This window comes from Perognathus longimembris, chromosome 17 (assembly GCF_023159225.1).
Source record: "Perognathus longimembris pacificus isolate PPM17 chromosome 17, ASM2315922v1, whole genome shotgun sequence".
NCBI classification, from domain to species: Eukaryota; Metazoa; Chordata; class Mammalia; order Rodentia; family Heteromyidae; genus Perognathus; species Perognathus longimembris.
The window spans coordinates 41,029,765-41,056,772 of record NC_063177.1 but is presented as its reverse complement, the minus strand read 5'-3'; the positions used below and the strand labels follow the sequence as shown (position 1 = coordinate 41,056,772).

The window sequence follows — 27,008 nt, the reverse complement described above, 5'->3', positions numbered from 1 at the left end:
TTTCAGTTCTTTCTATTAGCTTTGGACCAACACAGCCAACTGTGTATTGTCCACAGGCACTGAGAAGGGAAGTAAGGCCCCCTGAGAGGCTGGTTAGGCTGCAGGCTCCAGGGTCGGGCTTTCAGATCCTCTGCCTGAGGAAGGAGGACAGAAAGCCCTGGTTCCAGTCGTCTCTGCTGAGCACAGATGCATCTATTTCCTGTCACTTTTGTGTTTTGAAACCACTATGCATTAACATGGACTTGTGATGTAGTAGCTATTGCAGAATCAGTGACAGCCAAGGTGGCTGCTAAGACCCATGAGGCTGACATTGTCGTGTGGCTCTCATGCTCTGGGTAAGAAGGACAGCGTGGAGGGAATACCTGGCAGGTTCTTAGCTTTGGACTAGCAAGATGGTGGGTGGTACAAGTCCTTTCTCAGACCTCAGTTTCCCTCACAAGGAAGATGGGACTGCATGCTTTTTTCACCCAACACTGGCATGAGATAACATATTACTGAAAAAGGGCTCTCAAAGCAAAGCACAGGACTTCATACAAGTACAAGGTGGTCTGACAAGGGATTCCCAATGCCATGCCCCACATCCGCATTCTAGCCAGGATGATGCCATAGATTGTACTAGTGTTGTGACTGGACCAGGGTCAGTAATGATTCAATAAGAAGTGTCAGTACAAACCCAGGGAGAGAAAGGTGGCAGCTCTTCCTGCATGGGACAGCACAAGCTTCTAAGAGGAGAGTTGCAAATCAAAGTAATGATCCTATAGGATCATTAACCTCTGACTCATTTCTAAGAGGAATATCAACTGCACAATGCTACCCTGAGTCTGCCCCTGGTCTGTTTAAGCCTTCTCCCTGACAGTAGGAGAAAGCAGCTCCTAGGAGGACAAAGGTACAGGGACTCGTGCCCTGCTGACAACTTGTGTTCCCTGAGTACCTCCCTCCATGGTGCTGGCCTGGTGGGGTGAACAGTGATGTGAGGCCCCACTTACCTGCTCACATCTTCAATTTTGAGGAATGGTGACTTCAGTCTGGCCGCTGCAAGGGGAAGAACGCACATATGAGCAATCTGGCCCAGTGCAAGAGCCACACATGGATAAAGTGGTCTGAGAAGTGAGGCTCCGCCAAAGCCCAGGAACCTGTGCTCTTTTCATTTGGCAGGGTAAGTCACCTAACCCTCTGCTGGAACCCCAGGGGGACAAGAGTCACATCCTTTCAGGGAAAAAGGTTACAGACATGTCTTCCTACCTTAGGACATAGGACCCCCCCTTGCCTGTGGGTTCTGGAGGCTGTCAACCACATACGGATGCCACCACCATTAGAAATCTGGCTGACAGAGAAAGCTAGGTTCTGCTGGTCTGGCTAAAAGCAGGCTGAGGTCCCACCAAGTCCCAGGTCTCCCTGTATCTTGGCTCCTGGTGCCTCAGAATCCTGATGGACATGAGAACATTCCCTGGGCAGAAGATGCTAGTGTTTGGAGCCACAGTAGAGAGGAAGGTTAGGTAAGGAGTGTTTAGTAGGGGGGGGGGGGTGGGCGGGAGGGAGAGGGTCCTGTCCTGCCTGTAATCTCAGCTACTTTAGAGGCTGAGAGCTGAGGATTACAGATTGAAGCCCACCTGGGTAGCAAAGCAGTGAGATCCTTATCTCCAGTTAATCAGTCCAAAAATGTCAAAAGTGGACTTGCAGCTCAAGTGGTAGCCTTGAGTGAAAAACTCAGGCAAGAATATAAGGCCCTGAGTTCAAGCCCCAGTACAAAGAGTGTTTCATGATCTTAATAGGATAGAAAAGTCTCCCAGGGGGCTGGGGATATGGCCTAGTGGCAAGAGGGCTTGCCTCCTATACATGAGGCCCTGGGTTCAATTCCCCAGCACCACATATACAGAAAATGGCCAGAGGGGGCGCTGTGGCTCAAGTGGCAGAGTGCTAGCCTTGAGCAAAAAGAAGCCAGGGACAGTGCGTGCTCAGGCCCTGAGTCCAAGCCCCAGGACTGGCCAAAAAAAAAAAAAAAAAAGTCTCCCAGGAGAGATCTGGTTATTGAAAAATATAGGGCAAAGAGGAGCAAAGGAGGCAAATTTGGACTCAATCAAGACAGTTACCCCCTACCAACAAGTTGTTTGCATAATTTACAAAATCTCTCAAGCTAAGTAAGGATCTCTTCTATCCCTTCACTGTGACCAGTTGTCAAAGGCAGAGCAGACAGGCTGGGAGCTGGGTAAAACCAAGAGGCAGCCACTAATTCCCCCAAAGAGCCTGCTACCTCAGTCCCAACCCCGCAGGAGGCCATTGTAGCACCCAAGCAAAATGTAGCCTCTTCTCTTTGGGTAGCAGCTCCTGTTAATTACCTTTTGGGGACAAGTTCTTGTCTTTCTAATTAAGTAAGACAGTGATTAAAGTCAATTCCCCTACAGACTTCCCAGAATTTCAAGCATGAGGTGGTGCCAAGTAACTTTTCTTAGATCCTGCTTGGGCAGGAATAAATGCCACTTAAAGAGCAGCTCTGGGAGAAACATCCAGGGGGAAGAAACTCTCCTGCTGTCCAAGAGGAACCAGGAGACAGAGTCCATCAATCTGCCTGTTTGTCAGTTTCAGGGAGTTTGGCATTTCTGAAAACGGTAGGCAGCTGTCAAACTGCCCACCCCAAACTGCTACTGAATCAGATGGAAAAAGACCGTGAACTTCAATCGATGCCCGGGAACAGGCAGAGGACACACACAGGAGCCAGTGCACCTGCATGGCGTCCTGACTCTTGGGGAGAAGCCTGACCCAGCAGCTCTACACTGGTACTTGGATGGACTTCTCTCACCCCAGAGATCTGAGGCACAGGCCTTGGAAACATGAGGGGGCAACACAAGCTGGACTTGCTTCCTGCCACAGAAAAGCGAGCAGATGCTGCCTCAGAGGGAGCCATGGGGAAGTGTTTATAGAGGGAGGGATAGCAATTAGATGAAGAAAAGCTTCCACGCTGACCTTTCCGTGCTCTTGACTCCACTCCTGGATGTGTTCCCTAAATGGAAAGGGAAAATAGGTTAAGGATGTGAGAGAGCCACAGGGGTCGAGGAACTGGGCCTGGGAGGCCCAGTTGCTCTGATTTTGTCCCACTTTGATTCCTGCTGTTGGAAGGTCTGCAAAACTAGACTCTCAGAACTGGACACCGGTGGCTCACACTTATGATCCTAGCTTACTCAGGAGGCTGAGACCTGAGGACCATGGTTCACTGTCAGCCAGGCAGATCAATCTGTGAAACTCCAACTAACCAGCAAAAAGCCAGAACGGAAGGTGTGGCTCAAGTGGTAGAACACCACAAAAAAAGCTAAGGGACAGCGTCCAGTACCAGCACAAAAACAAAAATTAAACTCTGGGACTGTGAGCTGGAACAAACCTGAGCAGAGGCGTCCTCTTCCTGCCCAGGACCATGAGGAAAGAGAGGACAGCTGCTCAGTGAATCTCCATGGAAATGGACTTTCGGCAGGAGATGCAGGGTGGAGCACAGAGCAAAGGCTTTGCAGTTGCTCTGGCCCAGGCAGGAAGTGGAACTGTAAAGTGAGGAGCATCTACCTACCTGACAGGCTAAAACTGAAGCACGTGAAAGACCCAACACACTAGGTGATCACTAGGTACTGGCTTGAGCCATAAAGTGCTGCTTGTGGCTTTTCCTGAGTAGTTTGTTAGAAATTAAGACTCATGAACTTTTCTGCCTAGGCTGGCTTCAAACTGTGATCCTCAGATCTCAGCCTCCTGAGTAGCTAGGATGATAGGCATGTGCCACTGGCGCCTGGCTGTGGTAGCAGCTTTTATCTTTGAGGCACTGCTGGCTTTCCAGGTCTCCTTATGGATGAGGGAGAAGAAAACGGCTATTTGCTTCTCAGTGCTCATTTTGTGTACCCTAGCAGTATGGGTCAAAACCAATATTTAAGACAAGGTCAAATAAAGCTGTTACAAAAAACCAAATAGGTTAAAATGAAAGGCAGGCTGGGCACTGGTGGCTTACGCCTGAAATCCTAGCCACTCAGAAGACTGAGATCTGAGGATTGTGGTTCAAAATCACCCTGGGCAGGAAAGTCCATGAGACACTCATCTCTAATTAGCCATCAGAAAATAAGAAATAAGAAGTGGCGCTGTGACTCAAAGTGGTAGATGGCTAGCCTTGAGCTGAAGACCTCAGGGATAGCACCCAGGCCGATCAAAGTCCCATGACCAACAAAAAATAAGAAAAAAAAGGCAGCCCAAGAGCTGGGGTAGGGGCAGGATGGGAAAGCCGAAGGGTCTAGAACTGTCTGTGCATCTGGGCCCCAAGCAGCTTGATTCCCCTCCAGTTGCACCTCTAGGGCAGACAAACCAGATCAAACTGCCATTCTGGAAGACCCAAATACCTACTACATGGGTTACTGAGGGAAAGCAAAGCATAAATGCTGTACAGTCACATAAAGGAAAGACATTTTTCTTTGGTTTACAATGCTAAGATGGAACCCAGGGTCTCATGCATGCTAGCCGGAACTTTTCTTGAGCTAAACCCTCAGCCCAAAACAGGAGGATTTCTGACATTTGCCTGTATGTGTGTGGAATTCTAGAAAGGAATGTGTTCACACTGTTTATGTTGGGAATGGAGGCTGAGGGACCTAAGTTGGAAGGATAACAGGGAGACTCTTCGTTGTAAACCTTTCTGAATTTTGAACACAAATCTATTCATTAGCAGTATAACTCCCCTAGTACATAGCTGGAGATGTAGAGAGGGGGTTATTAGAATCTGAGCATGCCAGCCACTTTGGATGCACTTTGCTCCTCCTGTTCGTCCTATTCCTCGATGCAGAGCCTAGGTGGGATCTGCAGGTTCAGTCCTTCCTAGTGTTTAGGCTTGGGTGCAGACACTGTGGCTTTAAATGAGTCTAGGCTCCGTTGATGGGGCATGTGCAGTTTTAACCCCAGCAGGAAGGAAAAGCCAGTAAGGACTTGGAAGGTGACAGCTACTCGAAGCTACAACTCCCTCTCCCTCATGCAATCTGTAAGTTCATTTCCCAGGCCAAGAGCTGTCCCTGGAATGGCAGGCTGGATGCAGGTCATGAGCATTTGCACATTTATCTAGGCCAGGCTCATCCACAGGCAGCCCCTGGCCCAGACTGCAGTAATCACAGGAAGAGAAAGGAAAGGGCCATGCAGAGCAGGGGACACTAAGAATAAAGGAGGAAGTGGGTGCCCGTGGCTCACCTTTTGAATCCTAACTAGTTAGGAGGCTGAGATCTGAGGGTCAAGATTTGAAGCCAGCCTGGGTAAGAATGTCTGTGAGACTCTTATTTCCAATTAAATACCAAAAGCTGGAAGTGGTGGCATGGCTCGTGGCAAAGTGCCAGCCATGAGTGAAAAAGCCAATCAAGAGCATGAGGCCCTGAGTTCAAGTTCCAGGACTGGCACACGCACCCATGTGCATGCACACGCATGCATGCACACACACGTACATACACAGATTCTGAGAGATCAAGTTGCTGTGTCTGTCCCACTTTGCCTCCTGCAAATGAGATTCTCGGGCCATCTAAGCTACACTGTCAGGTTTTCCAGAATGGCTAGGAAACAATGATTTAGGTGGGTCACAGACGAACCAACATGTCATAGATTTCACTGATAACCATGAGCTGCCCTGGGTTTAGTGGGATGACTTACGTCTGGCTTCTTTGGTTCTTGTTTCTTTACACGTGAAGAACCACGAAGAGACAGCTGCCGCACGTGCATCACCATTTCTGTGGAGAATAGAGGGCAGTGGTGAGGCTTTCACAGTTCCTTCCTGGGCTCCAGGACTAAACTTGTCACCTAGCTTAGCCAACTGTAATATCAGCCTTGCCTGCCACCTTGTGGCTCCACGTCACTCAGCACCTCCTGACAACAGGTAAGTACTTCATTAAGCAGGCTTCCTGCTCTTTCCTAGTACTGAATACAACTTGGTTTTGGATGGAGGTGCCGTACAGCTCACCAAGGATGGTACAGTACAAGCAAAAAGTGGCACCTGCAAGGGAAACCAACCCTCTGAACCACACAGGTATAGCCTCTAGAGAATTCCAAATAAGGGCTAACAGGCCAGAGCTTCTCTAGCACATAGGCAGGGAAAGAAATCAAGTTCAGGATTGACTGATGTTCCAGTGAGATGGAGTCCCCACTCGTCAGATCAAACAACTTCCTCAGCACAGGATGGGGTAACATCTGCAGGCCGTCCATCTGAACCTACCCTCTAAAATGGATCCGGGAAAACCTGGCACCAAATGAAATTGAAAATGAGATCGGTCATGGCTAGCTAACCAATTTGTGGACAACTATTCTAGTATAAATTTATCACAATAGCAAATAGGTCATTTATAGTGTTAGCCAACCCTATGGAAAAAGAGAGAAGCCAAAATTGACAGTTTGATCAAAATGGGCTGGAATATAGGTCATGGTGCTCACTCTGGTGAGACATGGCCAGTTACTCTAATCCTTCTGAGACTCAATTCTCTTACCTGAACAATGGGTTCAGAACTATGGTGAGAATAAGTCAGGTAATTCTTAGCAATGCCAAGATACCTGGTGAGTGGATCTAAGGATTACAGCTTTATTTTATATACCTCACCATCACCACCATCACAACGGCTTGAGGAGTGCTGTTCCAGAGGCTGACCACTCTGCTATCTGCGACTCTGCTTTTCCACACTTTGACCTTGTGGAGTCACTGAGTAACTGAGAGCTCTGGCTCCTGCTACCACAGCTTATATGACCATGATCCTCTAAAAGGTGACGTTCCAGGTGGGTCACCTGTATTCACCCTTAGAGGCAGCCAAGACAGAAGCAGTACCTTCCACATGCAGGACCTTCACTCCCCAGGAACGGGCATTGGTCAGGAGGCTGCTGCTACTCCCCTGCAATGACAAGAGCAGATTCCTCAGGGCTAGAGCATGATGGGGTCAGGTAGACCTTGCTCTGGGAGTCCTCCGAAAGGGGTACCTGTGGGGTGACATCCCATCCCCTAGGGAAAACACACCCTGCTCTCCACATGGATTGGCCAGGACAGGGGGAGACTGCTGATGTACCCATATGTTCTGGGTAGGCCACCTCGTGACCATAAAGGAACATCCACTTCTAAGAGAGGTGTCTGTCAGCAGGGCAGCTTTGAAAGCTGACAGAACACATCAAGTACCCACAATGAACACCAGTGATGATTGTCAGCACCAAGCAGGAAGCTATGCTGCCTCAGTCCAGCGATATCATCTCCTTTGCTCATTCTAGCCAAGATACCCATTGTTTAGTTATTTATTTACATGCGGTCATGCTATGCTACCCAGGCTGGCCTTGAACCTTAAGTTCTTGGGGCTAGCAATCCAGCTTTAGCCTTCTAAGAGGGAACTGCAGGCATGGGCCACTGTACCAGTTGGACACATCTTGATTCTGTTTTTTTTTTTTTTTGCCAGTCGTGGGCCTTGGACTCAGGGCCTGAGCACTGTCCCTGGCTTCTTTTTGCTCAAGGCTAGCACTCTGCCACTTGAGCCACAGCGCCACTTCTGGCCGTTTTCTATATATGTGGTGCTGAGGAATCTAACCCAAGGTTTCATATATGGGAGGCAAGCACTCTTGCCACTAGGCCATACTCCCAGCCCTTGATTATGTTTTTTTTTTTTTGGCCAGTCCTGGGCCTTGTACTCAGGGCCTGAGCACTGTCCCTGGCTTCTTCCCGCTCAAGGCTAGCACTCCGCCACCTGAGCCACAGCGCCGCTTCTGGCCATTTTTTTTGTATATGTGGTGCTGGGGAATCGAACCTAGGGCCTCGTGTATCCGAGGCAGGCACTCTTGCCACTAGGCTATATCCCCAGCCCAATTTGTTTTTTTTTGTCAGTAGTGAGGCTTGAACTCTGGGCCTGGGTGCTGTGCGCTCTACCACTTGAGCCACAGTGACACTTCTGGTTTTCTGGTGGTTAATTGGAGATAAGAGTCTCACTGACTTTCCTGCCCAGGCTGGCTTTGAACTGTAATTCTCAGATCTCAGCCTCCTAAATAGCTAAGATTACAAGTGTGAGCCACTGGCACCTGGCTTGATTCTGTTTTAACCATTTTTCTCACATGATCACCTGAAAGCTTTCATTTACCACCGAATTTTAACAGCCCTTGGATCTCATAAAAGGGGTAAGCAACTACTTCTGAAAGATTTACAAAGTCTAGCTTATGTGGTGGGCAGATGTGTCCTCTATCTCGCCAAGGTTCTCTTGTTATGCTCTGTAATGGAGTTGATTGTGGCTTTTCATACACAATCCCTAGCTGGCTTTGGATAAATTACTAATCTTCTCTAAGCCTCATCCCCTCATTTGCAAGAAGGAACTAATGGTGTTACTAACATATCAGAGTATGGCTTTTGAGTTAGTTCTTCAGAAGTACTTGGAAAGACACCCTGTGCTGGAAACATCTACCCAATTACCCCCTATCACCCTTGTTTTTGCCACATTGAAGAAGGTAATATATTCCTTCAAGCTGCAACTTCTTAAAAGTTTTAAAATTGTGATAAAATAAGAGGTGCTTTTGGTCCTTTTTAAGTGCATGCTTTTATTGGCATTATCTTTACAAAATGGTGTGACCTTTCCTACTACCTGTTTCCATCTACTCAGCCCTGTTTTGCCTTAGCTTACCTGGTTTTTGATGGCCTTCTGCAACAGTTCCTTCCCTCTGCTCAAAGGCACCTGCCACGAAGAGAAGGGCAATGAGACGGATCACAATATATGCACAGGTGTTGACACATGAGCAGATGAGGGTGTCTTAGGTCATGGTTCTCAGAAAGCTGAGAGAAGAGACAACTGAGGCTGGCCTTAAGGAGAACCTTGAGGAAGTAAAGGCACAACTAAAGATCAGGTCACTTAGAGGGAGCTGCAGCCTGGACAGTCTGAACCCTGCTGAAGGGCACTCTCAGTTCACCCAAGGTCATTCCAAGACCTCTCTGTTCTCTCCTCAAACACAGGTGGCTCATACCTATAATCCTACTCAGGAGGCTGAGATCTGAGGATCATGGTTTGAAGTCAGCCAGGACAAGAAAAATACATGTGACCCTTAATCTCCAATTAACCAACAAAAAGCTGTGGCTTAAGTGAGAGAGCATCAGCTATAAGCAAAAAAGCTAAGGGGCAGTGTCCAGGCCTTGAAGTCAAGCCCCAGGACAAAAACAGCAACAACAAGAAAAGCACAGAAGGAATCATGAGGATGACATACTAATGAGGCACTTAGATCCAGAGCAATGATAAATATCCTCAGTTTCTGAATTCAAGTACGATTAAACTAAAACCAGAGATTGCCTAAAAGGGCTCACCAATGCCCTCTGCCTTCATTTACAGAACATACCTCTCCTCTCACACGAGGTGCTTACCGTGTCTACAGGTGACTGTGAAGGCCTGGCCCGGCAGCCTTTTGGATTAGCCATGGAGGCCGTTTCCACCCTGGCCTTGCTGGGGCTGGGGCAGCATCTGTGGCTTGTGCCACTGCTCTCTGCTTTGGCTTCTCTGCGGCTGGACACAATGTAACTTACTTCTTTGCTCAGAAAACCCTCAATTACCTGAAACCAGATCACAGACATGGCTGAAAATCAAAAAGCAGATGTAGAATTGTCAATACTAAGAAGTTGAGAAAGCAAATCTTGGCTGCCAAAAGTTTCAAAAATCAATGCCTTTAAATAGACTAAAATGCAATTCTGTACCAAATCCCCAGGAAGACGTTATCCTGAAATACAATAGTGGGTGTGTGCGCATATATATATATATGAGATACAGGTTTTGCCTCCAGGAACTGCTGCTCCTGATCCAGCAGCAGAAAGCGACATGCTTTGAGGTCTTTGACAATCTGACACTGAACACAGAAGAAACACATGAAAGGGGTAAGGTAGGCTTAAGAACAGCCTGGTTAGGACACTATGTTTTCTATAAGACACACCAGGATGTCCAACAGTGGACTTGTAACCTTGATCACAATATATATGTATAAAAGGAGCCTAAAACAATTAGGGAAAAAAAAGATTTGGTGGCTGGGTGTTGGTGGCTCATGCTTGTAATCCTAGCTAATCAGGAAGGTGAGATCTGAGGATAACAGTTCAAAGCTGGAAAGTCCATGAGATTCTTATTACTAGTTAATCACCAAAAGCCAGACATGGGGGCTGGGAAATGGCCTAGTGGCAAGAGTGCTTGCCTTGTATACATGAGGCCCTGGGTTCGATTCCCCAGCACCACATATACAGAAAATGGCCAGAAGTGGCGCTGTGGCTCAAGTGGCAGAGTGCTAGCCTTGAGCAAAAAGGAAGCCAGGGACAGTGCTCAGGCCCTGAGTTCAAGGCCCAGGACTGGCCAAAAAAAAAAAAAAAAGGCCAGACATGGAGCTGTTGCTCAAGTGTTACAGCACCAGTCTACTAGTAGGACAGCACCTAGGCCCTGAGTTCAAACAGAATGGGAGCTGGGAATATGGCCTAGTGGTAGAGTGCTTGCCTCATGTACATGAAGCCCTCGGTTCGATTCCCCAGCACCACATATAAAGGTGGTGATGTGGCTCAAGTAATAGAGTGCTAGCCTTGAGCAAAAAGAAGCCAGGGATGGTGCTCAGGCTCTGAGTTCAGTCCCCAGGACTGGCAAAAAAAAAAAAAAAAAAAAGGCAAACAACAAAACAAAACAAAAATCCAAACCACCGCCAAAACTGGCATTAAAAAAAGAAAAAAGTTATAGCTTAAAGGAGGAGTATATCTATTTTCTTCAACAGGCAAAAACAAGTACCAGGGGCTGGGGATATGGCCTAGTGGCAAGAGTGCCTGCCTCATATACATGAGGCCCTGGGTTCGATTCCCCAGCACCACATATACAGAAAATGGCCAGAAGTGGCGCTGTGGCTCAAGTGGCAGAGTGCTAGCCTTGAGCAAAAAGAAGCCAGAGACAGTGCTCAGGCCCTGAGTCCAAGCCCCAGGACTGGCCAAAAAAAAAAAACAAAAAACAAAAAACAAGTACCAGAGGGTGCAAGTTGGACAGCTATTGGTCTAAGTAAATGGGGCAGATTGCTCAATGGCCACACATTCCTCCTGTCCAAGCATCACAATGTGATTTTGCTATTCCTGTCTTCAGGAGGTAGAGCACCTACTTTTCTATTTCTCTTTTGTTTTTGATGGTCATGGGGCTTGAACTCTGGGCCTAGATGCTGTCCCTGAGCTCTTCAGCTCAAGGCTAGTGCTCTACCACTTGAACTACAGCACCACTTCCAGTTTTCTGGTGGTTATCTGGAGATAAGAGTCTCAGACTTTTCTGCCCCAGCTGGCTTTGAACCGAGATTCTCAGATCTCAGCCTCCTGAGAGGCTAGAATTACAGGTGTGAGCCACTGGCACCTGGCTTCATCTCTTCAACCTGACTCACTTTGACCAATAGAGTGTGGGCGAGGTAATATATTTCCCCTTCTAGAAAGGCTGCCTGTGACCACCGGAAACCAGTTGGTATGGTTTAATGTAAACAGATGCTATACTATACAGATGTGTAGTGTATATAAGAAGCTTTGTGTATATGAGCAAGAAGCAACATAGTGCTATGTGATCATTACTATCTTGGTCCTTTCAACCCAGCTGACCCTCCAGGTGAATGCAGCTGGAGCACAGAGGAACTACCAGCCAACCCCCAGCATGATTTGAAAGGATAAAACATTGTTTTAAATCCCAATTCCAGGGTGGTTTTTACAAGCAGAAGCTAAATGAAAGAAGAGACTTAAAAGTTCAGCCAGGCAATTGTAGTTCAGGATAATATTGATACAGTGTAATTCTTTTTAAAAATATTATATTGTTCAGGGAATAATAAAGAGATTAAAACCACGGGCTGGGAATATGGCCTATTGGCAAGAGTGCTTGCCTCGTATACATGAGGCCCTGGGTTCGATTCCTCAGCACCACATATACAGAAAATGGCCAGAGGTGGCGCTGTGGCTCAAGTGGCAGAGTGCTAGCCTTGAGCAAAAAGAAGCCAGGGACAGTGCTCAGGCCCTGAGTTCATGGCCTAGGACTGGCCAAAAACAAAAGAGATTAAAACCGTACAAATTCAGTATAGGTGCAATTTCTTTTCTTTTTGGCAATACTGGAGTTTGAACTCAGGACTTCCCATTTAGTAGGCGGGTACTCTACTGCTGAGCCACACCTCCAGCACTTTTTTTTTACATGGGTGTGTGTGTGTGTGTGTGTGTGTGCGCGCGCACGCGCGCATTCTCACACATGTTCCTGCTGAAGACTGAACTCAGGACCTGGGAACTGCCCCCAACTGTTTGTACTCATAGCAATATACCACTTAAGCTATAGCTCCAACTTCAGCCTTTTGGTGGAGATGAGTCTCACAGGCTTTCCTGCCCCAGCTGGCTTTGAACTGTGACCCTCAGATCTCAGCCTCCTGAGTAGCTAGGATTACAGGCATAAGACATCACCATCTGGCTACATGGGCTAAAGACATGGCTTGCTTCTTGCCTAGACACACATATGGACTGCAATCCTCCTATTTTTTACTTCCCACTGTTGTTAGGAAGCCACCTCTATGTCCCACTTTTGTTGAGAAGGGGACTTGTGTGTATGTCTGGGCTGACCTCAATGTGAGGTCTCCCAAGAAGCTGGTATGAGAGGCATGAGCCATCAGCACCTGGCTAGACATAATTTCTTTCCCTTAATATTTCCAACCTGCAGTTAGGTGAAATCATGGATGCAGGACCCATGTTTATGAAGGGCTGACTTATACTAAAAACTGTGTGATTGAAATAGGTAGATTTTATGGTGAGTGAATCGTACTTCAATAAAGCCATTATGGGAGAAAGAAGGAAAGGGAAGAAAGGAAGAAAGAAAACTTCAGATTGTTACTAAGAATGGTTCCTACTCTCTACCTCTCTGGAATCAACAGATGTTATTTTTCCAACTAAGAAAATAATTCACCTTATTTGTAAAAAAAAATGGTTCATACTTAAAACTGCTCTTGAAAATGAAGTGGAAATACATGAAAAACCACAAGCACAAACCTTCTCCAGTTCCTGCCCCACATCCCACCAAGCTGTGTGGTATCCCAGAAGTAAAGCACATCACATACTCCACCCAGCTGCTGGACGGCCCTCGTCAAAAACTGGAGATTCTTGCCAGCAGGCAGATCTAAATAAAAAGATTTTCCAGAAAAGGGCTGCCTTCCAGAACCTGGTGTGCTCTTCTGGCATTTTCTCAGACAGCAAGAAACTCCTGGGTGAGCCCCTGGAAAAGAGTAACACAAAGAGGAACAAAGTAAGAAGCTTGAGGTGTAAGAGGGTTCTCCGGGTCAAGCAATCCTATGACAACTCAGTCCAGGTTGCTGGGTCCTGAGCTAGGGGCCTTGGGCACACAAAGACAACATTAAAGCTAGCGGCCCTACCCTCAAGACACTTAGATGAGGAGAAAATGGAGCTCTATAAACCTAGCTCTGAGCAGCCAGGGTCAGAGGTATGAGCCACCAGTGCCTAGGTAAGATGTTGGTTTCCTAATCAATTAAACAGAGAATTATGTATGTTTTTTTTTTTGTTTGTTTGTTTTTTGGCCAGTCCTGGGCCTTGGACTCAGGGCCTGAGCACTGTCCCTGGCTTCTTCCCGCTCAAGGCTAGCACTCTGCCACTTGAGCCACAGCGCCTCTTCTGGCCGTTTTCTGTATATGTGGTGCTGGGGAATCGAACCCAGGGCCTCGTGTATCCGAGGCAGGCACGCTTGCCACTAGGCTATATCCCCAGCCCCAGAGAATTATGTATGACACAGCAATTCTATTCCTTATATACAACTATAATCTTGAAAGCATGAAAAACTAGTGTTCATGAAAATTGTCGTACACAAATGTCTATAGTGATATCACAAATATTAATCAACTGATGAATATGTATGCAAAATATAATGGATATTAAGCCATAAAAGGTTATAAAGTAATGACAACATGCTTAAAAAAAAAACTGGGGCTGGGATAACACTCAGTGGTAGAGTGTTTGTCTAGCATGCACAAGATTTGATCCTTAGCGTTAAAGGGGGGAAAATCCAACTTTCTAAAAACTTTAAATTCAATGAATTCTTATATCTCTATTAACTACAGTCAGACTTTAAATTTCCTTTCCTCTCTGAGTGCCTTGGTATTTCTCTTTCTCTAAGTTCTATATTACTTGTCTCATTATTTTCTATGTTAGACTTTCACTGAGAAACTAACTTTTTGGCTAGACTAGGAATTATTTAGGACAGGTATATCACCCTCAAATGCTTAAACCACAGCTTGCTCTCCCATCTTTAGCTGGCACCCAATCTACAAGTTCTTTCCTTCTAGTCCCATGAACCCCCACCTCTGAAAGTCACTGGAAGCAGTTTGGCATTTTCCAGAAAAATGTTTTTCCTTGTGAGCCCTATTTCTGCCTCTTACTAGCTGTGTAACCCTAGGCAAGTCACAATCTCACTTAGTATCTGTTTTCTTTTTTTTCTGAGAGCAGGATTCAAACACTTGATCTGTGGGTTTCGTTCACTGGCTGACCCTCTACCACCTGAACCATGACTCCAACTCCAACTCTATCACTTAGTATCTCTGAATCTGTATTTCCTCACTTCTAAAGTGGTGATAACAACATGCACCATCATCATGGGCAGTTCGGGCAGACTAAATAAAATACAGTAACTTAAGTCTGTCAGGTAATATTGAGGGGAAAAAGTAGGCTGTAGGAAACATTAGTGTACAAATACCCTCCTAAAAAAAAAAAAAGGAAAGAATTAGTGCTAGTAGATATTTAGAAAAAAATAGTGTAAAAACCTCAAATAGGAGGCTGGGAATGTGGCTTAGTGGTAGAGTACTTGCCTCACATGCATGAAGCCCTGGGTTCGATTCCTCAGTACCACATAAACAGAAAAGGCCAGAAGTGGTACTGGGGCTCAAGTAGTAGAGTGTTAGCCTTGAGAAAAAGAAGATCAGGGACAGTGCTCAGGCCCTGAGTCCAAGCCCCAGGACTGGCAAAAAATAAAACAAAAACCTCAAGTAGGCATTGAGGCATGACTCAGTTGGTAGAACACTAACCAGTGAGCCAAAGCATCAGATACTGAGTTCGAGTCTCAGGCTCACACTTAAAGAAAAAAACCAACCTCCAGGCTGGGAATATGGCCTAGTGGCAAGAGTGCTCACCTCATATACATGAAGCCCTGAGTTCAATTCTTTAGCACCATATAAACAGAAAAAAAGCCAGAAGAGGTGCTGTGGCTCAAGAGGTAGAGTGCTAGCCTTGAGCAAAAAGAAACCAAGGAAAGTGCTCAGGCTCTGAATTCAAGGCCCAGGACTGGCAAAACAAACAAACAAACAACAAAAAAAAACAAACCCAACCTCCTCAAATAGCTAGGTGCTGGCTCACACCTGCAACTCTAGCTACTCAGGAGGCTGAGATCTGAGGATCAAGGTACAAAGCCAGCCTAGGCAGGAAAGTCAATGAGACTCTTATCTCCAATTAACCACCTAAAAACCCAAAGTGGAACTGTGGCTCAAAGTGGTAGAACACTAGCCTTGAACACAAAAGCTCAGGGACAGCGCCCAGACATTAGTTCAAGCCCTAGGACGTGCACACACACACACACACACAAACACACACACACACACACACACACATCTCAAACAGTAAAAAGACAAATTAGACTAGGGATGTGTTTGTGGTTCAGTAGTATAAGTGCCTGTATGTGTGAGCCCCTGGGTTCTGTTCATTACCAGCTCCTCCCTCAACTAACAAATAGTCTTGCTTAAAGAAAAAAGACATAGGAATGGTGGATAAGCACATGAAAAGATACATATCATTATCAGCCACCAGAAAAACGCAAATCACTATTACAAAGAACCCCTGATTTGCAGGAGCCTCACAGCCAGGTAAGTGCTAAACACGGTTTCAACCAATATGACATTGATGTCACTATTTGGTGCTGGGACGGCAGGAGTCATCTAATTCAATATGCAATGGGAGCTGTTGCATCAGCTTTGGCCTCAGCTGATCTGAAATCAGAGCCATAACAGTGCTGGTTTCACTGATGAGGGCAATCAGAGCTTGCAGCTTATTGGGAAAATATTCTCCACGTTGACAACCTTCTTGGGTATCTCAATTGTGAGATTTACTGTTAGGCAATTTTAGGCAACAATAATACTGGTATTCCAGATTTGTATTTGACAGACCACTTTCTATGTATCTCTTGAATCTCTAATTGGAAACAAGACTTAAGATACCAACAAGATTGCGTGAGACATATGGGCTATTTACGAGCTCTTACATCTTCCAAACCTACCCATCTGCTATGAGCTATGGTATTAAGACCTATTTTCAATTAGATTGTACTTACTTAGAAAGACATATGTCTAGGTTTGTGAAGTCCAACTTAAATGAACTAGCTAAGCTGGACATGATGGCTTATGTCAGAAATCCTAGAAACTAGGAGACTAAGACAGGTGAATTGCAAGTTCAAAAACTAGCGGCAGGGGCTGGGGATATAGCCTAGTGGCAAGAGTGCTTCCCTCCTATATATGAAGCCCTGGGTTCAATTCCCCAGCACCACATATACAGAAACTGGCCAGAAGTGGCACTTTGGCTCAAGTGGCAGAGTGCTAGCCTTGAGCAAAAAGAAGCCAGGGACAGTGCTCAGGCCCTGAGTCCAAAGCCCAGGACTGGCAAAAAATAAAAAATTAAAAAAAATTAAAAATTAAAAAATAAAAAAAAAAAACAAAACTAAAAATGACAGGCTGGGAATGTGGCCTAGTGGTCAAGTGCTCACCTTGTATACATGAAGCCCTGGGTTCAATTCCTCAGCACCACATATATAGAAAAAAAGCCAGAAGTGGAGTTGTGGCTCAAGTGGTAGAGTGCTTGCCTTGAGCAAAAAACCAGGGATAGTGCTCAGGCCCTGAGTTCAAGCCCCAGGACAAAAAAAAAAAAAAAACTAAAAACTAAAAAAGAAGAAAAGAGAACTAGTTAAACATGGCCTTTATGCCTTAAGAGATACTTTCCGAGCCAGGTGCCAGTAGCTTGTGCCTATACTTCTAGTTATTCAGGAGGCTGAGATATGAGATATGAAGTTTGAAGCCAGCCTGGGCAAATAAATCTGAGCGACTCTTATCCTCCATTAATTAGCAAAAAGCTGAAAGTGAAAGCTGGGTAATTTAGGAGTTAAAAAAATGTTCAAAACAGCAGGCACTGGTGGCTCATGCTTATAATCTTCCTAACTACTCAGGAGGCTGAGAACTACGGATTTCATCTGGGTAGAAAAGTCCGTAAGACTCTTATCTACCATATACCACCAAAAAGCTGGAAGTGGAGCTGTGGCTCAAGTGGTACAGTACCAGCCATGAGCAGAAAAACCTAACACAGCACTCAGGCTCTGAGTTCAAACTGCAATACCAAAACAAAAATAAATGAATACGTACATACATACTACGTAACTAGCAAGAAACACCACCAACACAAAAAACTATGGCTGGAGCCTGACTCAAATGGTAGCGTCTGCCTAGGAAGCATCAAGCCCTGAATTAAAAGTCTAGTATTGCCCAAAAAAACCTGAAAACAGAAATAATGATCTAGACTTCTCAATGTATGTGCAAGAAGAATATAAAAACTTCAGTTTTCATCCCCAAATGTTACCAAGATGACAGAAATAGAATTAAAATGGACTGAGACACTGGCAAGAAGACAGCAAGAAGACAGCTGTTATATATATAAAAAAAAAAAAAAAAAGTGGAAGTTAGAAAATAGATGGGTGAGTGAAGAACAGGCTGGAGACCAGAAAATGCCGAATCCAAAGCCAATGAAAAGCAAGCTATATCAGTTTGAATACACAATGTCTCCCTCAGGCTCATGTGCTGAAGGCTTGGTCCCCAGCTGGTGAGTGCTATTTTGGGAGGTGATAGAGACTTAGGAAATGGGGGCTACTTAGAGGAAAGAGGTCAATGGGGTATGCCCTGAAGGACAGACCTTGTCCCCAGATCTCTCCTTGTCTCTTCTGCTTCCTGGCTACATGAGTTACATAGCTCTGCTTTCCCCCACGATGTCCTACTTCCCCACAGGCCCAGAAGCAAGGCAGCAAACCCATCAACAATACGCTGTGACCTTTAAAGCCAAGAGCCAAAGTAAATCTTTCCTTCTTTAAGTTTTTGTTTATTTGTTTTGTTTTTGTTGCCAGTCCTAGGGCGTGGACTCGGCCTGAGCACTGTCCCTGGCTTCTTTTTGCTCAAGTCTAGCACTCTTACCACTTGAGTCACAGTACCACTTCCCACTTTTTCTGTTTATGTGGTACTGAGGAATCAAACCCAGGGCTTCATGCATGCTATGCAAGCAGTCTACTGCTAAGCCTCATTCCCAGCCCTCTTTCCTTCTTTAAACTGTTTCTCAGGTATTTGTCACAGCATTAACAAGCCTAAGACACAAACCTAGTTAGAGCCAAAGGCTCCGAAGTCAGAGATTCATGAGCTGTTAGAATGCTGGCAATCATGCCTTATACTTACTTACCAGGCAGAGGGTCAGAAGACTGTTGTCTAGAGAAATAACCAGTCGGGCTGGGAATGTGGCTTAGTGGTAGAGTGCTTGCCTAGCATGCATGAGAAGCCCTCGGTTCAATTCCTCAGTACATAGAAAAACTGTAAGTAGCACTGTGACTCAAGGGGTAGAGTGCTAGCCTTCAGCAAAAGAAACTCAGGGAGGGCTAGGAATATGGCCTAATGGTAGAATGCTTGCCTCGCATACATGAAGCCCTGGGTTTGATTCCTCAATACCACATATATAGAAAAAGCCAGAAGTGGCACTGAGCCTCAAGTGGTAGAGTGCTAGCCTTGAGCAAAAAGAAGCCAGGGCCAGTGCTCAGGCCCTGAGTTCAAGCCCCAGGACTGGCAAAAAAAAAAAAAAGAGAGAGAGAGAGAGAGAGAAGAAGCTCAAGGATAGTGCCCAGGCCCTGAGTTCAAGCCCTAGGACTGGTGAAAGAGAGAGAGAGAGAAAGAGAGAGACAGAGAGAGACAGAGACAGAGAGAGAGAGAAGGAGGGAGGGAGGAAGGAAGGAAGGAAGGAAGGAAGGAAGGAAGGAAGGAAGGAAGGAAATAACCAGTCCAAGACAAAAACAACAAAGGTTGTTCCTTTCCTACAAAGTTGGAACAATCATGTACAATGAAGTCTCTTAGCAGCTGGGTACCAGTGGCTCATGCCTCCAGCTACTCAGAAAGCTGAGATCTAAAGATTACAATTCAAAGACAGCTGGGCAAGTAAGTCCATTATCCACCAAAAAGCCCAAAGTGGAGCTGGAGCTCAATTTGTAGAGTGCTAGACTTGAACAAAAAAGCTCAGGAACAACACCCAGGTCCTGAGTTTAAACCCCAGAACTGGCATAAAAATGAAAGAGAAAGAAAAAAGGGAGACAGGAAAGAGGAAGGAAGGAAGGAAGGAACGAAGGAAGGAAGGAAGGAAGGAAGGAAGGAAGGAAGGAAGGAAGGAAAAGAGGGAGGGAGGGAGGATTGAGATTCGTTATCTAGACAGTAACAACTCCAGAAATAGAAAAGAGAAAAATAGAGAGGGTAAATATAGAAATAGTGGTAAAAACTTTCTCCAATCTAAACAAAGAAGTTTCAAACTGAAAATCTCCAGCAAGTGGCAGCTCATAGATTTTTTTTTTTAAAGGCCTCCATTGGGGCACAGAAAGGGAGGGAGGAAGGGGGTGAACAAATGCAATCAGTATATACGCTATATGCTATTCAGTATATATTATGTGGCAGGGATGGGAGGGGGAAACTGGGGAAAAGCAAAGGAAGGGGTGACAACTGTAAAAAAAAAAAAAAAAAAGAAAAGGAAGAAACGCACTCATTACCTGAATTATGAGATGGTAACCCCTCTATACAACACCTTAACAATAATACTATTGTTTAAAATTTGTCATATGTTGTTATTGTAATTACAAAAAACACAGTATGGCCAACATCATCTATCATTAGGAGAAACTCGAATTAGGGTTTTGTTGTTGTTGTTTTGCCAATCCTGGGGGTTGGACTCAGGGCCTGAGCACTGTCCCTGGCTTCTTCTTGCTCAAGGCTAGCACTCTGACACTTGAGCCACAGCGCCACTTCTGGCCATTTTCTGTATATGTGGTGCTGGGGAATTGAACCCAGGGCTTCATGTATGGGAGGCAACCACTCTTGCCACTAGGCCATATTCCCAGCCCCGAAAAACTCAAATTAGATATAACTAAGAAACAGTTACAAACTAAAGGAGACTAAGGAGATATGGTTCTCAGTGACAAGGATCTTAAAATGGTCAAGCCAGTCTTTTTTTTTCTATTATTTATAGATGAAGGGATCTCACTGTGTTACCCAGGCTGGATTCAAGCAACCCTTCCAAGGACTACAGATTATAGACATATGCCATAAACCCCAGCAAGACAAACTAGTCTTTAAAAATATGCTTGCCTACTGCTAATGACATAACATCTTACAATCTACAGATGACGCAAAATTTTACCCAGATGTTGAAATGGTTAGGATTAGAATTGAAGGACAAATACTTCAGAAAATATGTAGAAATATAACCATGGATATCTTCTAGTGAGCCTCCGATGAAAGTGCTATACATTGCATTGTTTCTCAAAATGAAATATTATTACAATGAAAATATATTCATGACCTCAGTAATATGTATTTTTTAAATTCCGCAGGAGAAACAATGAGAATAAGATCTCAGGATCTGGGGCTGGGGATATGGCCTAGTGGCAAGAGCACTTGCCTCCTATACATGAAGCCCTCGGTTCGATTCCCCAGCACCACATATACAGAAAATGGCCAGAAGTGGCGCTGCGGCTCAAGTGGCAGAGTGCTAGCCTTGAGCAAAAAGAAGCCAGGGACAGTCAGTGCTCAGGCCCTAAGTCCAAGGCCCAGGACTGGCAAAAAAAAAGAAAAAAAAAAAAAAGATCTCAAGTTTTTGTTTTTTGGTGTGGGTCCTGGGGCTTGAACTCAGGGCCTGGGCACTGTTCCTGAGCTTCTTTTCCTCATAGATAGCATTCTACCACTTGAGCCACAACATCCCTTCTGGCCTTTTCTGAACAGGTTATTTCCAGGTCAGGCTAGCTGTGAACCTGATCCTCAGATCTCAACCTCCTGAGTAGCTAGGATTATAGGCGTGAAGAACCACCAGTGCTGGGCTCAGTCTTTTATGTTTTTATATGAATTCACTTTGAAAAAAGGAAAACAAGCCACTTTAGAAACTAGAAAAAAAATCACTGGTGTATTAATACAGTTTCTACAGAGCTGAATCTACATCAAATAGACACACACACAAATAGCATAGACAACTTACAAGAAGACTAACACATCTCCTCGAAAGCAAGTCAAGGGACTTGAAGACCTCACTAACTATAGGAGTGAATGGGAAGCAAGGTAAATCCGTCCCCAGGGGTATAAATAGAAACCAACCTGTGTGACCAAAAAGCTATTTTCCTTGGGGCTGGGAACATGGCTTAGTGGTAGAGTGCTTGCCTAGCACTCATGCAGCCCCCGAGTTCCATTCCTCAGCACCACATAAAGAGAAAAAGCTGGAAGTGGTGCTGTGGCTCAAGTGGTAGAGTGAGCACTTGAGCAAAAGGAAGCCAAGGACAGTGCTCAGGCCCTGAGTTCAAGCCCCAGGACCAGCAAAAAAAAAAAGAAAAAAGAAACTATTTTTCTTCATAATTTAAGAGCTTGCCTCTAGTCCAGGCTCAGATAAAGATCCTAGTCACTTAAACTGGTTGTCAATCAGGGTCCCCTTCATTTTTGATTTCTTGGGTTCCAGTTGAGTCAGCTCTTGGCTCCACCTCTTGCTCATATCCTTGCCCTCTAATTGTTTTTCAATCACTTTGGCATTTTGTGCATAGTAGTCAGCAACTTCCCTAGCCTCAGTCTCTTCTTGCTCTTCATCAACGGTAGACACAGTAACAGAGCTGAACTTGCCCATGTCTTTAGTCCTCTTGGTCATCATCACCTTCTTAGGAGGCTCTTGTTTCTGAGTGTATATATTGGTTTTCCCAAAACCCTGACCAAACTTCACCACTACCCCATCCACAATAAAAACCACAGGAACATTCTTCGGTTGGGACTGGTGAAGAGTGGTAGTCCACACTTGGCACACTTCATCCTGTAGTGTTGTTTAATGCTTTCAGGTCTCCAAAGGTATGTAGTCTCATACTCTGTATTACAAAACTTGTGGGCATGTTTGACAGTATCAATCACAAGAGATCAGTCCCAGGGCTTCAAGGGTAAGTTCTCTGACAGTCTAGCACCAGGACCATCTGGCCACACAAAGGGTAGTAGATTTGGAGAGGCTTCTTGCCATCGACATATTCCTCTCAGTCTCTGGTGTTAGAGCAGATGAGGGATGGGGACACTACTTTTGGCGTGGTTCAGAGGAGCTAACAGAAAACTCCACCGTAACAATAAAATTATATATGTCCTCCATTAAGGAGCATTATCATGGAATTCCAGAACAAGAAAGATTAGTTTTCAATTTCATTGTGGGCAAAGGACATCAGGTAAAAAAGCCCTCTTAAACAAAATATCAAGGCCAGGTGCCAGTGACTCAGGCCTGTAATCCTAGCTACTCAGGAAGCTGAGATCTGAGGATCTCAGTTGGAAACCAGCTCAGGGAAAAGAGTCTGTGAGATCCTTACTACAAATTAACCTCCAAAAATATGGAAGTGGGGGTATGGCTCAAGTCAGAGTGCCAGCCTTGAGCAACAAAGTCAAGGGAGAGCAGAAGATACCGAGTTCAAGCCCCAGGACAGGTACACACAAAATACTGGCTAAACACAAATCCTATCTTACCTAACTGCTGGGACCACAAGATAAACAAGTAAGTGGATTCCACAAGTGCCAAAAACGAAAAACAAAACCACAGTGGTGAGTGAGCAAATGCTGACTGGCCTTGAGGGTTTTCAGGTTTAAAAAAAAAAAAAAAAAAAGCAGAGTTTGCAAGGAAAAAAACAGATGACCACAGGAGATAAGGTCTTTGTGCTGGCCTAAAGCCAGAAGTGAGAGCCTAGGAGAAAGGTAAAGCAGACAACAATCCATGCCACAAGAGAAGGAATAGTCTTTTTTTAGACCAGGCTCTACATCAAAGTCTTCCATGAGAATTCAAAACCTCAAGTCTCCCCAAATTTTTGGAATTTAAGTTAATAGAAACTGGGCATATGCCTGTGACTTAGGAGGCTGAGGCAGGAAGTTCACTTGAATCTGGGAGTACAGGGCCATCATGAGCACCATAGTAAGACCCCACCTCAAAAAAAAAAAAAAAAAAAAGAGGGTGAAAGAAATAAAAATTACAAGCTGGGCACCAGTGGCTCATGCCTGTAATCCTAGCTACTCAGGAGGCTGAGATCTGAGGATCAAGAGCATGGTTCAAAGCCAGTCTGAGAAAGTCAGCCAGACTCATTTCCATTTAACCACCAGAAAACTGGAAGTGGCGCTGTGGTTCAAGTGGTAGAGTGCTAGCCTTGAGCTTAAGAGGTCAAGAACAGCTCCCAGGTGCGTCAAGCCCCAAGACTGACCAAAAATAAATAAATAAATAAATAAAAATTAAATTGTTAAGTTAAAAAGTAGTGTAGTTGCAACTGGATAGCTACAAAGCAAGTACCCAAAATGTCACAAAGAAAAAAATAAAAGGAAAATATTATAAACCCAACCTGAAGCTGGGGTGGCAAGAGAATAAGCTACTTAACAGGCTGTGGTTGAATGGTTGCTTTAGCCCAGGATTAAAAAAAAGAAAAAAGATAAATGTTTGTATCTAATGAGTGGAAAACAGGCCTCATGAGAGAAAGGAGGACCCAGGCCTCCTGTTTCTGTGATAGACTTTGGCCCTTTAGAATATATAAGCAGAAAGCTATAAATAAAAACCTTTAAGTTTCACACATCATGTTGGTGATTTACTCCCCCAGTGCTGGGGAATGAACTCAAGGCTTCCTTGATCCAATGGTTACTCAAATGCTGTACATCTCCAGCATCTGCTGTTTGCTTAAAAAAAAAAAAACTTTTTTCGTTGTGTTGAATTTTAATGAAGATGAAATAGCTTCATGCTTTCAAGCTTTAGCTCATAGAAAACCTACCCCATTGAAAAATACTCTCCAGCGAAAAGAGAAAGAAATAGATACACAAGTAAGCAACCAGATATGAAGAGAACAAATACAACACAGATGGTGTTAGAAGACACAAGAGTACCGAGGGAAGTGATACATGCTAAAATGATGTGCTAACTGGGTATTGATTAGTATGGATAAAATAACCATGAGTATACATAGATTGATAACTCCATACTGACTTTGCATCTGTCTGTTATTCTCATAATAGTGCTCATTTGTTTTTTACCATAAATTCCTAAGTAATCTATGTATACACCTCCCCCAATCGCCAACCCCCGCCCCCCCCCAACAAAATCCAATAGCAAACTCCAACAGGGCTCAAATGTTCACTTCCCTAGCTGTGACTTGCTATTACCCACCTCGATCTGGAGCTCGGAGCCTGCGCTCGGCCATGGAACGCTCCAGTTCGCGGTATCCGTAGCCTGAAAAAGAAAGAGGGAGAAACGGGGCTCAACCACCAACCCCTCCGTCCTCGCATCTCTCCTCCCATCTCCATGCCCCGCAAGTAATTTCCCAAAGCGGTCCCAGGAACAGAGCAGGATCCACTCTGTTCCTCACCTCATCCCATCTCTAATCCCGCGTCCTCGACTCCGGCCACTCCTTCCCGGCTCCTCCATCTACCTCGGCTTCGGCCCCTCGGATCCCCGGTCCACGACGCTACCCGGGCCTAAGGACCACCCCCCCACCCCCCAACCTTCCTTAACGCTCTACCCGCTTCCCGGCACCCGTACCCTTCCCGGGCTCACTCTTCAAAGCTCAGGCCCTTCCCGGCTGCCGTACTCCTTCCTCCAGGACTTTGTGCTGTGTTCGCGGGCTCTCAAGAGTTCTTTGACATTCTAGAATCCGCGAGCAGTCAGTCCCCGGGCAGCCTCGGCTACGGGCCCCAAGGCGTCCACCGTCCGCGCGTTTGGTTTAAATTTCCGGGCAGCTCCGCCCCTGAAGGAATGTAGCACCCGCGAGATTTGCTCTACGGTGTCCCCAGAAGGACAAACTAGCTCCACGCCCTCCTACCTCTGCCACGCCCCCTACATCTGCCACGCCCCCTCCTGGCTCGGTCACGCCTTCCTTCTGCCTCCGCCACGCCCCCTCATGTCTCTGCCACGCCTTCCTCGGGGAGTGCCGCATCTCTCCGCTCCTCTTTGGCGGGACGGCTCTGCGTCTTAACGACCTCGGGGAACTCGTGGTTTCCTTTTTGTGACTTTCAATCGAGCCACTTTGATATCCGAGCAATAAACTGCAAGGTAGTAAGGTTTCACTTGCACGGTATTTCATCTCCTTACAGGGTCCCCTCCCTTTTCTCTCCCCTTACCCAGACTTCCCAAAAGAGGTGTCACCATTTCTAATTATGCTTTCACCCTCACCTTTCTACTTACAAAGCTGTACTTGTCCAGGTGAACAGTGACCTCCACGTTCCCCAGTACTGTGGTCACACTTCTAGACATGGAATAGACTACTGCCTCCTCTTTGTTTCCATGAAGCATTATGAGTTTCATATTATCCCAAGGGCGCCTCCACTGTTTCCGTGGTTGGATTCCAGCCATCATTTCCCTCGACTCACTGGAATCAGCCAAAGCTGATTTTTCAGTCCTCCTTATCTCCCTAGGAATCTCCAATTCAGCTCTAAGCTCAAGTTTTCAGAATCTATTTATTTTTATTTTGGTGGTACTGGGATTTGAACTCAGATCTTGTGCTCGCCAGGCAGACACTACTACTGGAACCATGCTTCCAGCCTACCCCAGAATTTCTTCTTTTTTTTTTTTTTTGGCCAGTCCTGGGCCTTGAACTCAGGGCCTGAGCACTGTCCCTGGCTTCCTTTTGCTCAAGGCTAGCACTCTGCCACTTGAGCCACAGCGCCACTTCTGGCCGTTTTCTGTATATGTGGTGCTGGGGAATTGAACCCAGGGCCTCATGTATACGAGGCAAGCACTCTTGCCACTAGGCCATATCCCCAGCCCCATACCCCAGAATTTCTATCTTTGATTCCTGTCCCCACCCCCACAATCTTCAGACTTAAAACCAGTGTCAGTGGACATTTCAATTTGTATATCTAATAGACACTTAAAGCTTAGCATAGTCAAAACTGACCATTCATTCCACCAACCCTAAAAAGAAAAGAAGAAAAAAAATACCCATCTATTTTCCAAGTCATCTCAGTAAAGGTTACTCTCATCTACCAAATAACTCAAATCCCCAAACCTATAAAGTTATCTTTCAGTACTTTTTTTCATCCTTTTCTTTTCTTTCTTTCTTTTTTTTTTGCTGAGACCAAGATGTAATTTCCAGGTATGGGGTGGTCCCTCGGCTTCAGAATTGGTGATCAATCACCTGAGCCATACACCCCCAGTCTGAATTTTACTATTTACCTATTATTTATTTTGCCAGTCATAGGGCTTGTCCCTGAGCTCTTTACCACTTTGAGCCACAGTGCCACTTCCAGCTTTCTAGTGGTTATTTGGAGATAGAGTCTCACAGACTGGCTTTGAACAGCAATCCTCATATCTCAGCCTCATGAATAGCTAAGATTACAGCCGAGAACCACCAGCACCTGGCTGGAATTTTACTCCTGTAATCCTAGGTACTCAGGAGGCTGAGATCTGAGGATAGTGGTTCAAAGCCAGTCTGGGCAAGAAAGTCTGTGAGACTCTTATCTCCAATTAACCACCAGAAAACTGCAAGTGGTGCTATGGCTCAAGTGGTAGAGTGCTAGTGTTGAGCTGAAGAGCTCAAGGACAGCGCCCAGGCCCAGAGTTCAAGCCCCATGACAGACAAAAAAACAAAAGCAACAGGGCTGGGAATATGGCCTAGTGGCAAGAGAGCTCGCCTCGTATACATGAAGCCCTGGGTTCGATTCTCCAGCACCACATATCTAGAAAACGGCCAGAAGTGGCACTGTGGCTC

The 27,008-nt window shown here is 45.5% G+C and overlaps 1 protein-coding gene and 1 pseudogene across 1 annotated transcript in view; both read right to left on the bottom strand.

Moving 5' to 3' along the window:
• The window catches only part of Dbf4b (DBF4 zinc finger B), a 32,693-nt gene extending 7,719 nt beyond the window's left edge, over positions 1-24,974 (bottom strand). Inside the window, exons 1-9 of the mRNA XM_048366864.1 lie at positions 24,857-24,974; positions 24,470-24,532; positions 13,060-13,214; positions 9,353-9,538; positions 8,625-8,696; positions 6,806-6,869; positions 5,647-5,723; positions 2,962-2,998; positions 987-1,032 (exon numbers count right to left, since the gene is read on the bottom strand). Coding sequence (XP_048222821.1) covers positions 987-1,032; positions 2,962-2,998; positions 5,647-5,723; positions 6,806-6,869; positions 8,625-8,696; positions 9,353-9,538; positions 13,060-13,214; positions 24,470-24,503 — 671 coding nt within the window. The 5' untranslated portion in view covers positions 24,504-24,532; positions 24,857-24,974. The remainder of the gene's footprint in view (positions 1-986; positions 1,033-2,961; positions 2,999-5,646; positions 5,724-6,805; positions 6,870-8,624; positions 8,697-9,352; positions 9,539-13,059; positions 13,215-24,469; positions 24,533-24,856) is intronic.
• On the bottom strand, positions 21,716-22,370 carry LOC125365736 (annotated as a pseudogene).
• Positions 24,975-27,008: the final 2,034 nt, after the last annotated feature.